The sequence below is a fragment of the Falco naumanni genome, chromosome 7 (assembly GCF_017639655.2).
Source record: "Falco naumanni isolate bFalNau1 chromosome 7, bFalNau1.pat, whole genome shotgun sequence".
Lineage (NCBI taxonomy): Eukaryota > Metazoa > Chordata > Aves > Falconiformes > Falconidae > Falco > Falco naumanni.
Genome location: NC_054060.1, coordinates 36,908,872 through 36,924,907, shown reverse-complemented (window position 1 = coordinate 36,924,907; position 16,036 = coordinate 36,908,872). Strand labels below are relative to the sequence as shown.

At 35.6% G+C, this 16,036-nt stretch overlaps 1 protein-coding gene across 3 annotated transcripts in view; it reads left to right on the top strand.

The window, feature by feature from the left end:
• The window catches only part of PPP2R5C (protein phosphatase 2 regulatory subunit B'gamma), an 89,011-nt gene that overhangs the window by 57,870 nt on the left and 15,105 nt on the right, over window positions 1-16,036 (top strand). For all 3 annotated transcript variants that reach the window (XM_040599737.1, XM_040599739.1, XM_040599738.1), the window contains 6 exons: window positions 5,975-6,085; window positions 6,691-6,783; window positions 6,880-7,010; window positions 9,357-9,416; window positions 12,315-12,423; window positions 14,566-14,619. In XM_040599737.1, the coding sequence (XP_040455671.1) occupies window positions 5,975-6,085; window positions 6,691-6,783; window positions 6,880-7,010; window positions 9,357-9,416; window positions 12,315-12,423; window positions 14,566-14,619 (558 nt within the window). The remainder of the gene's footprint in view (window positions 1-5,974; window positions 6,086-6,690; window positions 6,784-6,879; window positions 7,011-9,356; window positions 9,417-12,314; window positions 12,424-14,565; window positions 14,620-16,036) is intronic.

Sequence of the window (16,036 nt, the reverse complement as noted above, 5' to 3'; positions counted from 1 at the left end):
GCTTCTTTCATGCAGGCATGTATGTGTAGATTGAGGTGTATTTCTGCTAAGTTCTAGCAGTAGATTTGAGTTGATTGTGTGGATTTTAAGGAAGATAAATCTAATGCCTTTGTAATTTAAGTTTTTTCCAAGAGATGTTCATATGTTGTGTGCTGCTACTACCACTGAATTATATTAATAAGGAATAGTGATTTCAATAAAACTATGAGAGTGATCAAGAAATATTTAGATTTGAGAGTGGTTCTTGGACTGGAAAGTTTGTGGAGTTGGTAGTTGGCATAGGAATTAGGACTTTATGGTGCCATTCTGTTCATCTTAATTTGAAGGTTATTTATTTATGAGTATATATATACATGCATATCTATGTGTATGTATGTGTCTCTAATCTTTGTTTCAGTTTGTTACCATATTATTTAGGGCAATGAATTTCAGAAGTTATGTCTTTAATAATAATAAATTGTCTCTCTGACAAGAGAAGCATCTACTTTACCACCTTGTTCTTCTTTATTCTTTATCGTTTTAGTGCTTCTGTCTTGTCCATCCACCCTACCTTCACCCTTCTCTGTTTTGCTTCAAGGGTCCTGGGCTAATATATAGTAAGGTCTTGTCTTTAAGCTATATATTCATGTAGTGGCTTAGTTCAATTATTTAATGTTAAGCATAAGGTGTCATTTTCAAAAGATAGGAGAGAAATTAAATTTCTAAAATGGATTTAATATTGTTCTCCAGAATGGATGCAAGAGTTTCTTCCCTTTCTTCTTCAAAGAGCCAACTGACATGTTCTTCAAGTTCTTTTTACATTTCTAAGCAAAGATGTGGTGGGAAAGGAAATGTTGTTATTAAACACTTGAATAACAAGTTCCATTTCTCAGGTACAGTATAGTAAGGTTGTATTGATTAGCTTTAGAGCAGGAGTTTGCCTCTTCTCAAAACTATGATATGTAGTCAGATATCCGAGCAGATCTTGTAGATGATAAATTTAGGGGGGTTTTGTTAAAAAAATCTGTTAGATTCTTATTTAGAATACAATACATGCATCTTTTTTTTTTTTTTTTTAAGCTTGGCTTTTGATGAAAACAGATTTGTGAGAATGTTCTGTTGTGCACTAGTTTGTCAGAAGCACAGACAGTTAGGATGTTTGTTTTGTAGAACTTTGTGAGAATTGCTAGCTATGTAGAATACAGACCCAGATTAATGCTGCTTTCTACCTCAGGGAAGGATGGGCAATATCTGGATTGTGTCTCTTTTAAGAGGGACTGTGAAAGTGAACATTAATGCAAATACTCACTTCCCCAGCTAGGCAGCCAGAGGGTGTTGGGGGGGGACGACTGAGGAGGCTAGGGCAGTACTGAATGTGGAGGTCCAGGGTTGTAGTGTTCTGAGAAAGGAGGAGACCAAAAGCATGTATAAATATGGCTCGCTTATTTCTGTAGCTCCCAGAATAATTTCCTTAGTGGTGGTGGTGATGATGAAGTACTTGTGAACGGTAACTTAACATTTTTGTGAAGAGCATAGGCTAATACTAGTTTTAAAAATTGATAATTTATAGGAACAGTTCTATTCTATTCAGCAACTGAAGCCGTTTTCACTGCAACTTTTCATGCATTATGAAAATTAAATTACATCCTCAGTTATACCCATTGGAGGTTGAAATTTTTTTTTGTGGGATTTGCAGATGTGGATCTTTCTCTTTGTTGTTTAAGTCTGATCTTTGGCCTAGAGTAAGAGAACGTTACTGTGAATAGAAGTGTAGTACTTGTGGCTTTATTTAGCTATTAGGATGGCTTTATTCACATGAATATTGAAGGCACAGACTTCTGGATTATATAGCCTGTCACTCAGAGCTGTTCTTACTTCACTCAGGCTGCTCACCAGAATGGAGGAGAAAATGTGTAATGGTATCTCTGATGCTTACTTGCTTGAAAGTGTTCTCCGGTGTTATACAAAATGGGCCACTAGAAAAATAGGGTGCAAAACTATACAGCAAACACACCTGTGAAGCGATAAAAATGCAGGTTGATTGACTTCCCTTTTTTCCCCATCCTCCTAAGTTATGTCCTTTGGAGTCAACTATTGTTAGTGCTGATAGCAGAGGGAGAATTTCGGCACACTAGCCCAGTTCTCGTAAAGGCTCAAATTTCATAAATTGAGGGGGCTTGGGTTTTGTTGCGGGGCAGGAAGAGCTGAGGGGAGGTGTGTAAGTTACGCTGTGTTTATTTAGTACTTCTGTGGGAAATGGGCCTTAGAGGAAATTAGGCTTTGCAGATTGTTTTGTTCTGTTTGGTCAAAAGGCTGAGAAGCTAGGAAAAAGATTAGCCATTGGACAGAAGGGTGAAGGTCTCACTGGTATTAATTCATTGTAAATTTTCCTGAATCTCGGTGACTTGAGATTGTAAAGTTCGTGCCTTCACTGAAAGAGAAGCTTGATTTGAGCAGGTTTTTATGTTGGTCAAGGATATGAAACGCAAAACAGATCAAATCGGGTTTCATTGGTTCCATTGCTAATTGGAACAAGTTATTCTGATTTTGGGGTTTAACTCTTTCCATCTAATATTCTCAAAATAAAAATTATAAAACATTGTACCTAACGCCTTACATGACCTGGCTTTTCTTCTTTGTAGTGAGACCCTGAGACTTTTTCACGTATAAAAAGTTGATTGTTCTTCCATTTGCTTAACAACTCTAGCTTAAGCCTAGTCTTCCTGGGTTTCTTTTCTTGGAAGACGACTGATCATTGTAAATTTTCACAGTATTTTTGTAAACAAAGGTTGGAGGTGGTTAGTAGCTCCATGTCAGTTGTTTTTAAAAAGGGGAACATAAAGATATCTCAGCTTTACTTCTAATTCTCTGAAATAGTGATTACTCTGATATGTCGGTCTTGGTCTGGATCAGTCCTACGTCTCAGTTGCTGAAATGAAGGAGTATTATAAAGAAAAATAGAGCATCAGGATGACTTTTCCTTCATGGGAATATGATGTAAGTCTTGCAGTTTTGTCTGATGCAGTTTGATACTGCCTCCCACTGTCCGCTCTGCCATCTGTCAGATGTGAGATGGCAGGACCGCACATACATATGTTGCTTAGCCTTGCCAGTTAATAGGTAATTCACAGCAGTATTTTAAATTGTGAGTGGAGGTGTTAATGAGAAAACATCAGTATGTGAAGAGGGGAACATGGCATTGTGTTGCTTTTCCCAGAATCCCACCAAAGATGGTGGAATGCATTCCTCCACAAAGTAGCTTTAAACCAAGACAATCTTTCAGAGCTTTTGAGTAATCTTCATATGATCAACAAGAAAGCTTTGATGCTATTAAAAAAAAACATACAAAACCAAAACCAACCAAAAAAAAATCCCAAACCCAAATGAACTAAACGGGTGAAAAAAAGCCTCAGTAAAACATGAGAAAAGAATAAAAATATGTATGGCACATGATGGAATTTGAACACAATAAAGACTGAAATTGTGGCATAAAGAATAGATTTTAAATGTGATATTGGAGTAGACCTCGCATTCTGAATAGCTACAGTATAAGTAAATGCAAACTTATAGGGTTTATGGTACACTTGTTGAAAGTAGTAATTTCCAGCTGTTGAAATAAGTAAAATGTTCTTTTGCGTCCTCAAATAGGACATTCAGTTCAGTGCAGATTCTGGTGGAGTAATCTTTTTTTCTTTTCTTTTCTTTTTTTACCTAGCTGGTCCTGGAGATGCCCTGTACTGGCATGTTTGTTGAGCCAAGTATTGGCTTTCTTAAAAAGGCTCTGTAAATGTTTCTCCTGCTCCTAGTGGTGTAGCCTTTTGCAAAGAATTTTCTTTTTCTTGGCAAATCAGCTGCTCTGCCCTGTAGTCTCTTACTTTGCCAGACTTAGGAAATGTGTTCTCGGTTTTTTCCCCTAAATACTTGCAAAAAGATGCCTCCAATCTGTTACAGCAATAAAGCATCAATAACAGTGTATACATTAACTCTTGGTACTTGTGGTACATATTTAGGATGGAATGAATGTATGTATTTCTTACACTGAAGCTGCATGCAGGCAGCTGCAGCTGATTTGATAAGTCAGTTTTGTTCAGGATGTAGCTCTCCATTCAGCATAGGCATCATTCTCATTGTGAGCAAACATTTACCAAAATTTACTTTAAGATATCTTAGTATTCTTATAAAGCACAATATAATATGTGTATTTGAAAGCAGAATTTACTTTAGTATTCTAGGAAGGAATAGACTCGAAGAAAATTCCTTTTTGAAGCCTAATATACTCACGGTCGTTATGAAGGGTTAGGACAGTACACTGCTGTGGTTTTATTTTGGCAGTCTTCTCGTCATTACTGCAATGCATTCAAGATGCTGAGAGACCGAGGCATTTTTCTCAAAGGATCATTTTGAAGTAGTGGAGGCAGTTTGGGACCATATACTAATTTGAATTGATTCTTTTTGTTTGGTTTTGGTCTTATTCTGTACAAAAATAAGTTAAAGCTGCTTGGTACTGGTTTGATAATGAGTAAGCAACAAAATAGAACAAGAAAGTCTCTATTGGGTGCACTTACGTGGCTAAATAGATTATGGTTTTCTACTTAGCAATTTGGTTGTCTCCTACCAATGTCTGTTTATGTAATACTCAAGATTACAAGTGGAATTGAGGAATTGGTCTCTCTTCAGTACTGACAGCCGTAGCTGTATCGCGTATACAGATAAAGGCTTTCTCAGATTTTCTTACTGGTGTGCACAGAAACATCCCTCCAACTTGCTCTGTAAAGTTTTGATCGTTAACTCCTCAGGGTTTGAGAACAACAGTTTGAATCACTAGCTAGCTGTTCCTTTCTTACATAAAAAGCCAGCTGGATTTGCTAGCTGTCATAACAGGTGGAAAATTTAGGATACTGCATACTTTTTAGATCTTTGCACCATTTTAGGTAAGATTACTCTTGAGAATGTGTGCTAAATTTATCCCAAAAAATTATTAAGGTTGTCTTTTTTTGGCCAACTTTTTACTTTGCATTTGTGATTATATTCATTGTGTAAATTGATATAAATGTCATTATTTCTGATTTTATTTTTTAAAAAAAAAAAGCTGCGTGCATTTCGTGATGAGGCGGTTTTGCCTAGAACAGGACCTCATACAAAAGGTTTCTGTCCCTGGCACAAGTCGTGGTTTTTTTCTTTGTTAGGGACTTCGAAACTCTCCTCACATTAAAGGGGTTTGTGAAGAGTAGTCTTTGGTTCATACATAGTATTAATGTGCATCTAGATAAGCACTTGGAAACGCAAAAATAACTTATCTGTCTATATAGCAACAGCTTGAAAAGCAATTAATCTTTGTAGTCTGCTCCACTTTTATGAGGATGCTAAACAATCTTCAGGGAGTTGCGAATTCAGGTGAAGTGAAAGATTAAAACATTAGGATGTGCACTTCTCCCCCCTTCAATGCTCCTGTGAAGTCAGGTAGATGGACATGGTTTAAGAGAAACACCACTGAGGGCAGCAGGGGAGGAATCTGGTTTTGAAGCGTTTTGAAGTGTGTATACCCATGGTGTGAAACGGAACTGTAACGTTTTACAGAGAAGAACAGCTGTGGGTAATCTTTGTTTTACATCTCTGCGTCTGATTTCCACTTTTGCAGGTTGTTGCAGGGCCTTGTAAAGTGTATATATAAAAAATGTTTGTGTAAACATTTCATATACATTTGCTTGGGCTTTTAAAATGTATGTGTAAAGACATTGGACCAATATCCTCATAGAACATGTCCTGACAGTAGGTTTGTGCTTTAAAGAGTACTGCATGGAAAAGTGTTCTCCAAGTTAGAAATCTTTAAAGAGGAATGGATGTACCACATGGTTTAAAATGCTGCGTTATATAGCTTGTATTTTTGCAAATATTAAAATAGTTCATGTAAAGAATTCACAGTCAAAACCATCTTTGAAGTCTTTTTTTGATCATGGACTTGTTTCAGAGTTCTTAAAGGCACATGTGATTTCAGTTTGCAGTTAATATGTTTCGAACATTACCACCATCTTCCAATCCAACGGGAGCAGAATTTGATCCAGAGGAAGATGAACCAACCTTAGAAGCTGCATGGCCTCACCTACAGGTATTTAATGAAGGCTAGGACATCATAGTCTAACAGAATTTTGACACTGAAGTCTTTGTTCATTGACTCAAAATTGTTTAGGTTATGTATTTATCTCAAGTCAAGTACATTTCTCTACTGTATTTTAAATACATTTATTGAATTCAAACTGATAACACTTCTTTTAAAAATTCGGTTTCGTAGAAGTTAAAGGCTCATTGTTCCTTGCAATACAGGTGTAACTGCTGCAATTTTAAATGTGCTTCCATTTGTCACTGTGAATGCTTTGAGGTGACTCGGGCACAGCCCTAGCTTTCACAGGTACCATGACAGAGAACAGAGAATTTTCAAAACACGTACTTCTGGGCATGATGAATATTAGATTACTGTATGTCATTTGAGTAAAATCTAGTGATGGAGCTCAGCAGAATTTCGGTGTGGTTTAAAGAACCTTAAGTTATTGTACTTTGTCAAGAGAGCAAGAGCAAAGCTTTTACTGTGCGGTATATAAATAAAAACATAGTGCGGTTCTGAGCAACTAATTGGTACTTTTGGTAATGTGCTGCTGATAAAATGGTTCCTTGTTTAAAAGACTAATACTATTTTTTGTTGTGTTTTTTTTTCAGCTTGTTTATGAATTTTTCTTAAGGTTTTTAGAATCTCCAGATTTTCAACCTAATATAGCCAAGAAATACATTGATCAGAAGTTTGTATTACAGGTGAGGTAAAACAGAATTTTTGACTTAAAGCTCTAAATTATTTTTACTGTGCATGAGATTCAAGTAAAGTACATCTCATCTTTTCCCTCTTTGCAGCTTTTAGAGCTCTTTGACAGTGAAGATCCTCGTGAAAGAGACTTTCTTAAAACAACTCTTCACAGAATATATGGGAAATTCTTGGGCCTAAGAGCTTACATCCGGAAACAAATCAATAATATATTTTATAGGTATGGTGCATGTGATCAGGTATACAACTAAAAATACTCCAAGAGACTGCTAGTAATTTTTTTAATTCTTCATAAACTTATACCAAATGTTGCCACATCTAACAATATTTAATACCTGTCTGTGAAATTTAAATTAGGGTAGTCTTGCACACAGCATAAATAGGCAACTGAAATTTGAGTTAGTATGTGATTCAGTGAGTGGTTTGGTATCTTTGTGAGGCCTTTTTTCTTACTGAATAGTACTATTGGTATTACAGCATGACTTAAAATGTAGTTCTTCATGATGCAGAAGTTGGGCTCAAATCAAATGACTGAGAGATCTGGAATTTGCTTGAAGGAAGGTATTTCCTTCCTTTCCTCAGAACTGAGATTTAAAGCTCATGAAATATTCTTTTAACTACAATAGAATGTACTATGGTATTTTCCCTGATACAGAACTAAGATGAGAAATTAATCCATCATATTACCAAAGGTCTTGAAGTGTTTTTTTACTGCTATTATGTCAAAGGTGAATGCAAGATTATGGTGCCTTTTTTTTTTTTCTTCAGTATTTTAGTTTTGGTATGCTTCTCTTTTCTACAAATAATTATGTTTTGTATCAATTTTACACTCCTTCCATCGTGCTTCCCTTTTTCTCTACCACTGTGGTTTTCATCCTAGAATTGATGTATGATGCTACCCCTTTAAGAAAGTAGGAAAACACTGCCACGTACTCTGTGCCATCTCATGAATGGCACCCAGCAGTACCAGCTGTAGAGGGAGCTTATCTTCCTTGTCTGTGCTAATGAGTAAGCCTTTAGAAGAGATACAGAGGGGCTACTTTAAAAAAATATGTAAGCCTTCACTGCCTTACAGACAGCTTGCTCTTGACGTAGGAAAAATACAGGTCTATCTTTCAAACAAAGTTGTAATTTGTTTTCCCCATGCATAGATTGATTAATTCCAAAATGCATAATTTTGTAAACTACCTGAAACGGATAACAACAACATCACAGTGTATTGTAATGCACTTCTGAACAGTGTTTTTATTTGCCACTTTTTGCACTTTTGTTCTGGTGCAGTGCTTTTGAAAAACTAAGAAATGTATATGGGGCATTATATGATTTGGACTGTAGAGGCTACCTTTCTCTACCAAGTTGTAGGGGGAAGAAAATTAATCAGAAAACCGACTTAGCTGTATAATATTTAGGAGCTAACAGTTTAGTTTACATTTTGATGTGAAATTTTTAGTGTTCCTGCAATACTGAGCACCAGGGAGGAAAGTTGTTTCAACTTCTGTCTTGAATTAGTGGATTGTGCATTATAAGCTCTTAAAGTATGTGTAGAATTTTTCAAAATACTTCCTTTTCTTATACTTTTACTTGCAAGTCATCACTTTGTTACTGTGCTTACCTAATAAATTTGTGGTTTTGTCTTTAGTTGCTGACCAGAATTGCATTAATTCTGTCCTAATAGTGCATTAATCTTACTTTTCCTAATGTAAAATATATATTTTTTGAATTATCAAATCTTTATGTTTCTGTTAATTCAGTCCAAAGCTTTTTCTATCATTGTCTTTAGTTTTACTTGGAATTGTCCTGAAATATATGGAAAGGGTCTTTAAAGGAGAAAAAAAAAAGTCACATCAAATATTCTGGATTAAAAGTAGCTGTTTATATGTCTGCCCCTGACAGAATTTTGAATAAAAAATATTTTTTTAATGGGTGGAATTATTTTCTCCTAAGTGTCAATTTTTATAACTATTCATAAAATACCTGAAGTTTTGCATAAGAATGTTCTCAATAACTTTACACTCAGGCAATTAGGAAGAAGGGTGGAAAGGTGATTGCCTAGTAAATTAAATTGCTCTATCAAAAGAAAATTCAGGAAAATTTGTCTTCCTCTGTTTATTACAGAGCCTTTTGTATGCACAGAAGTCTGTAATGCCAAAGAGATTTTTCGATCCATGAGTAGTAACTGAACACCTTGTGCTTGCATGTGCTGTAGAAGGTTTAGTCATGACATTTAATTATGCCAGATGCTCTTGCATTATTTTAATATTTAAAGTGTTGTTTGCTCTATTCAGCTTTGCATTATTAAAATGACATGGAATATAAGTATTGGAAAAAGCTCGAGTGCATGCTGCTTTGTTAACTGTGGGAGGAAAGAGCGAGCATGAAGGTTGAAAGCAACTTGATGTGCTATTGATTTATGTTTCTACAACATTTCTTTTCCACTATGTATTGTGGTTTTTTTACTGAGTGACCAAAACCTGGGAGGTCAAGGCTACCTGTAATGTTATATGGGGATCTTGGTGTTAGATTTGTACCTCTCTTCAGCAGTAACTGAGTAACACTTTTTATTTAGGTTTATTTATGAAACAGAACATCACAATGGCATAGCAGAATTACTGGAAATACTGGGAAGGTAAGCTATAGGTTTTGTTTAATTAAACTTGCTTAGTCTTCAGAGTACACTTAAAAAAATTTAGTTGGGGATTACAGATTGCTTTGAGACGTGATTAAAATAACTCCGTGTCATGTCAAAGCTGTAATGAAGAGAATAAGTTTTGTTTAAGATTGCAGAAACACAGTGAAAACTTGAACCTTGTGGCAGGATTTTGGGATGTGCCAATTTTTTAATTCTTATTTTTAAAGTCTTATTTTCTAGCTTAGGGTTCTCGTATTTCATATCAGTTAAAAAGTAAGTACAGATAACATGAGTTGAAGTTTTAAGTTTATTAAAAAATTCTTCTAACATCACGAAATGCATAGCAAGTATAAAGAAAGGAAGCACAAGTTATGAAACTTCAGAAACCTTTTGTTAATCCCATTATTTTGCAAACTTCAGTGATGCATCTGAAAGCCTTTGAAACTAAAATTTTACAATTTAAAGCTGGTAGCCTCATTAAAACTAGAGTAGTCTTTTTATATTCTGATTTCTCTAATCCATGTGCAAGCTTTGGGATTTTTATACATTAATACACTTTAAAAGCTAAGTTAGGTTTACTTTATGGTGTTTCCATATCTTTGCACGTAAAAATACCAGGTCAGTGAGAGCAGGTTGCTTAGGCTTGTCTGTGGTCAGGCTTTGGATATCTCCAAGGATGGAGACCCCACAATGTCTCTGGGCAACGAGTTTCCACATTTGACCACACTCACAATAGAAGGGTTTTTTTTCTTATGTTTGAATGAAGTTTCCTGTGTTGCAATTTGTGCCCGTTGCTTCTTGCCCTTTGACTGGGCACCACTGAGAAGAGTCTGACTCTCTTCTTCATGCCAGCTCTTCAGGTGTTTGTCCACATGGGTAAGATCCCCCTGAACCTTCTCCAGGCTAAACAGCTTTCTCAGCCTTTTTTTGTATGTCAGATGCTCCAGCCCTTTCTTTATCTTCCTGGCACTTTGCTGGACTCCCTCCAGTGTGTCCACATCCTTCTTGTCCTGGGGAACCCAGAACTGGACCCAGCACTCCACATGTGTCTCACCAGGGCTGAGCAGAGGTGAAGCATCGCCTCCCTCAACCTACTGACAACACTGTTCCTAATTCAGCCCGGAATAGTGTTGAAATCGGAAAAATGTTTTAAAATTTTCTAGATCTACGTGTCTGTCCAGAACAGTTCTTTAATTTTCAATGAAATGTTCAATTATGAAAGGAGTTACATATCCATTATTACTTCAACATACTCTAATCAAGTGATACTCATCAAGATATACTGAAGACTGCATAAAGCTTAGATACTAGAATACCAAGCTAAATCTACAAAACTGTTACTTAAAGTCACCGGCTCTTTCATTCTTGGTTTTCTTAGATTAGCTTTAAGTGTACAAATATAAAAGATTAGTTTGGGGTTTTTTTCCCCTCAGGCTTCCAAATCAAAATTTCGAGTAGCTAAATGAGGCTTCCAAACCGTAACTGTTCTGTATTGGTTGTTCTTCCAGTCCATTAAGGAGTTTCACACAGCATGCTGTTGACACAGAGCTTCTTAGGAGTAACAGTTTTCAGTTGGGTTCCTGGATTTTGACTTGTCAGAAGTAAAGAGGAATGGAATTTCCTGCTAAAGTACTGGATTTCATTCTTTTCCTTTTCTAAATGCTGTACAGCACTGTACATATGAACACTTAACAGTAGGAACTATTAATGAGGTTACGTTTTTTTTCTGACAAACATCTGACAGGTTTGCAGAATTTTTTCCCACTCAATCAAGGCCAAACTTGCCCTATAATTCTGCTCCTTTTTGTGCTTAACCCTTAAAACATCTTGGAGAAACTTTTTGGGTTTTTTAAATGAAATTAAAAGATATTTGTTGAGCATGTGGAAGTTGTGGAAAGAATGCTATAGAAATGTTAATGTAGAAATGGGGGTTTGATATTATGCACCGAAAGACTTAACGAGGAATAGCCTCATATCCTCAAAATACTTCTACAGTCATTACTAATAGAAATTATTTTAAGCATATTTTAGCAAGGGTGAACAAGTGTTATTTAGTAAGCTTAAATTCTGGGTCATCATCTGATTTCTGAGCTCTGAAATGTATGAAACTTTGAACTTTTTAATGTGTATGGGGTTTTTTAAGGTAGGTTTGTTAGGTTCCTTTTGCCTGGATACCTTCTGTTCTTGTGGGTGAAGAGAAAAACATTAGAATAAATAAAACAGGATTTAAAATAGTAAGTAGGCAGTTGGATTCTGGAAGTTTTAACTGATGTTAATGCTAGCAAAGTGAGGGAACGCAAACTGCTGTTCTAGTAGTGTGTTCTTAGGTAAAGGTGCCGTCGACCCAGTACTGAGCCACACGTGCACTCACCTGTAACTGGGATGTCATGTGCTGGAGTGCTGTTTTGTTACATGCTAGGGTCTTGCAGAAATAGTAACGTTGTAGTAAAAGGCATGTTTTCACTTGTCTGCGGTGCTGGATTTCTCTCTTCCACATCCAGTCTCTGGTTCATTCTTTAATACCATGAAAAAACTGGGAGAAGCATGTATTAAAAGCTCTGAGGACAGTGAATAGTTCATAGTGAATGGAATCCGAAGTGTCGGTATAGTCATATATGTTGCTTGAAAGAAAAAGTTAGGACCAGCGAAAGACTTGGGTGAGGGATGGGCCGAGGTTGATTTGACTATTTTGTTAATTTTTAATCTTTAGAGAACTGGATCAAAAATTAAATAGTCTCTGGTGCATCCTTAATTTGTAAATTTTTGTGTTGAATCATGTTCTCCAGGAGATCGGGGAAAAAAACAGTGCTGAAAATAAAGATTTTGGTATATCCTATACAGTTGTGCAGATTTTGTATAATTACGGCTTTTTCTTTTTAAATCTTTCCATGGCAGCATAATTAATGGATTTGCCTTACCATTAAAAGAAGAGCACAAAATATTCCTATTGAAGGTTTTGTTACCATTGCACAAAGTGAAATCACTCAGTGTCTACCATCCACAGGTAGGTTTTGTTTGGTACTTTTCATACTAGTGTTAAAGGAAGTTTGTCTTGAGAGGTCAGAGGGACTCTGGTTGTTCCGATGTGGGTTCTGTTATAAGCTTCATTTCCCCTGCTAACTGACATTGGGGAAACTGCTTAATATATGTGCCTGTAATGCTTCATTTGTTGAGGGGGGGAAAATAATTTGAAAATAAATGTGTGTGTGCATAAATAAATATTTTTTAAAGCACTCTGTATTGTTTATAGATGAAACACGTGAAGTAGTTTTTTAATGTGAGACTTCATGATATTTATCCGCACAAAGCATTTTTTGTTTATCTTGTTCTTGTTTGTAATGTTTAGATACACAAAAATTGCAGAAAATTATGGTCTTAATGAATGTTGTCTATAAACAGTTTTTCTAAACTACATGGAGAATATCAGCTGAATTCAGTTTCTTAAAACTGTTGATGTTTTGAAAGGAATTGAGCATTTAGTAGGACATCATTATTCAATTCAGTAGATCTTTTTTAGAGTATGGTACTTTTAAACCAGCTGTATCTTTTCTCTGCTGACTTTAGTTGCATTCAGAATTCCTAGAGGAGTGGGAAATAATGCAATATGGGAGAAAATACAGTATTATTGTGATGTGCTGAAATTTTCTCTGAGGTTGTTACACAGCTTTGCTTTTTAATTTGTAAATTTTTCTACGTAAGTTCAAGTACTCCCAAGTTTTCAGTAGCATTTCTTCAAATAATAACAACTTGTGTTGAGAGCACCATTTGTATAATTACAGTTCTCTACCACTGTACCAGCTACTAGGAAGAATATCAGCTCTATCCCACCTGAAATGAGGACAGATGCTTATAAGCATTTGATTTGGATCTTGCCTGCTGGGACTCATAACAGTTCCTGTTGAAGCTGTAGGCTAGAGTTGCTCCCATTTCAGAAGATTATTTTTTTTTCTAATGTTATAAACATAATCAGATTGTGGCTAATCAGACCTTTCTTATAATCTCAATTAGTGCAGACATCTGTGATTGCCACCTTTTCTTCCTACCTACCTGAGACAGGTTGCTCTATTTCCTTAATTCACAAACTAATTCTCTAAAACCTTTAGGTGATTTACATTCCTCATTACTATCAGTAAAAAGAAGATAGTGACATAGGGATGCCTCTCATGTCCTGCTGAATAAAATAGGAAAGCACTTCAAGTGAACTTAGTGTGTGAAACAGCAGAGTAAAACCACAACAATTCAGATTGAAGCAGTGGCAGATATTCAGAAGGATTTGCTGCCAAATCTAGATATACATGAAGAAAGCTAGTTTCTATATTCAATTCAAATTTGCTTTAGAACAGTGAAGAACACTAGGTGTAAGTCTGTGTACATTCCTCAGATTACCTAGGGACGTTTTTGGTAGCAATCATCAAAAACAAGAGAGGAATTGGGCTCATCAGCTGAACTTCCCTAAACGGAGAGACATCGGAAAAATAGTTAAACAGGTCATGAGGTGTGCAGTGATCCTCCCGCTTTAGGACTATGGGCCTGTCGAGTGGAGGGGATGTAATAGTTCATGTTTTAGACAGACTGTCTCATTCTCAGAAATGGTAAATACTGTAATTCAGCCTCGGCTTGCGTCAGCTTTGCACGGATACGCTTAGGTATCATGAGTTCTCATATATAGAAAATCCTAAGACTTAAAACTGTTGGATGCATTTATAACTAACTTAAGTATTTTCTGTTTCATAACCTATTAAATCAGCATGGGACACCAAAATGTTAATGTTTATTTTTTGTTTATATGATGTTAAAATGATTTGTTTATAATGATGTTAAAATTATTTTTAATTCTGTATCTGAAAAGATGAAGTATGCTGAAATGCAAAGTACTAGGTCTAAAAATAAAACATCAAATTATGTGTTTGTCTATATTATAACCCAGAAAAAGGTGGGGACAGACTTGCAAAGGTTGGAAAAAATTGGTAAAGCATATTTACCCTTTTGTTGTTTTAAATTGTCTGCCATATAATTTTTGTATAATCACAGAAAACCTGTTGTGTTTTTATTTGAATTAAGTAATGTTCTCCACTTGTGCTAGTGATTTCAAAGTGTGTTCAGTTTCACAGTGAGCATTAATAAAAATCTTTTTCTTTTACTGTAGCTGGCATACTGTGTAGTTCAGTTTTTAGAAAAGGACAGCACGCTTACAGAACCAGTAAGTTTATTGTGTTATTATTATGTGTTTTGGAATATTAATATCCCTCTCATCTGTAGACTGTTTAAGGAGGTTTTGGGAACAAAGTATTTATATATAATTGTTAGGAAGAGTCAAATGTTTAACCATTTTGATGTATCAAATTCAGTTTTTCCAAGAGTTTTTGGAACGTCTAAAATTAATTAAAACGTTAAGAATATACCTCCTACAGACAGACCAGAGTTTATTCTGTTTATTTTGTTCTGCCTGACTGGATATGAGATGGTTGATCCAGAAGCAGTTTAGTCAGAAATTAGCTTGCCTGAACTGTGCTCTGTTCAGAGACTGATCTTATGATGGAACACAGATTTCTGGCAGACAGAGCTACCTACTGATGCAAGGCTTTTGAGTCAGATCCTGTTCTTGTCTACCAAGTTTGGACCATAGACAAAACCAGACCTTGGTCTGGCTGCACATAATTGTACAGATGAATGCTTTTAATTATCCTTGGTAGTATATAGCGGTTTGCCTCATTACACCCAATATTAAGCAGGTAAGAACTAATATGTTTAATCACTAAGTAAATTGCTACTAACAAAAGTGCACATTATTAGATTATAACTGTGTTGTAAAATGGAAACTGGAATTCTTGGAAATGGAAAGAAAATAAGTACGCAGCTGAGCAAGAACTCTCTTCTACTTGGAGCTTTTAATACTTGTTAAAATATCAAATCTCAGACATTCTGTCATTTGTGCTATATGAGATCTTGAAATCTTAGCTTTCTTTCAGACATCAGCTAGGATGTCACATATTTCCTAGTACAAATCTGAACTAATATGCATCCAGCTCTGCTTCCCTTTTTGATCCCAAATTAGTACATGATTACAGCATTCTTTAAAAACTTAGCACATGCATCACTGAAGTACTATGTTCCCCTTCAAAAATTCTGGTCATTGCAAAATAAAATGCTTTGTTTCCCCTTATAATTGTCATATGAGACTTTCTGACATCTTATTAAAAAAATCTGCGTAAATTTCCCAAGGCTTCATTGAGGACACAGTGTCGTCTTTCATGATTAAATAATACATACATGAAAGATGCACTGATTTCTTACTGCATTGTCTTGTCAACATGCAGTATTAAATATTGCATATACTTTTTAAAGATAAAAAGCTGGACTTCTGAAATGGGGGACATTTTTATAGAAAACAAAAAGACTGCTTTTTTTCATATATGAGAGAGAAAAATTATTCTCTGAGAGAAAGGCCTAGTGGTCTGTTGTAACTTTTAAACTACACAAAAAGACAAATACAAACTTTATCTTAAAAGAGTGTTTTCAGGGAGTCTGTACTGTTTTGTCATTGGTTTTTTGTTTTGTTTTTTCTCCAGTCCTTCATCTAAGATTAGACGGACGCTGTCATATTTTTGGTTTTTATG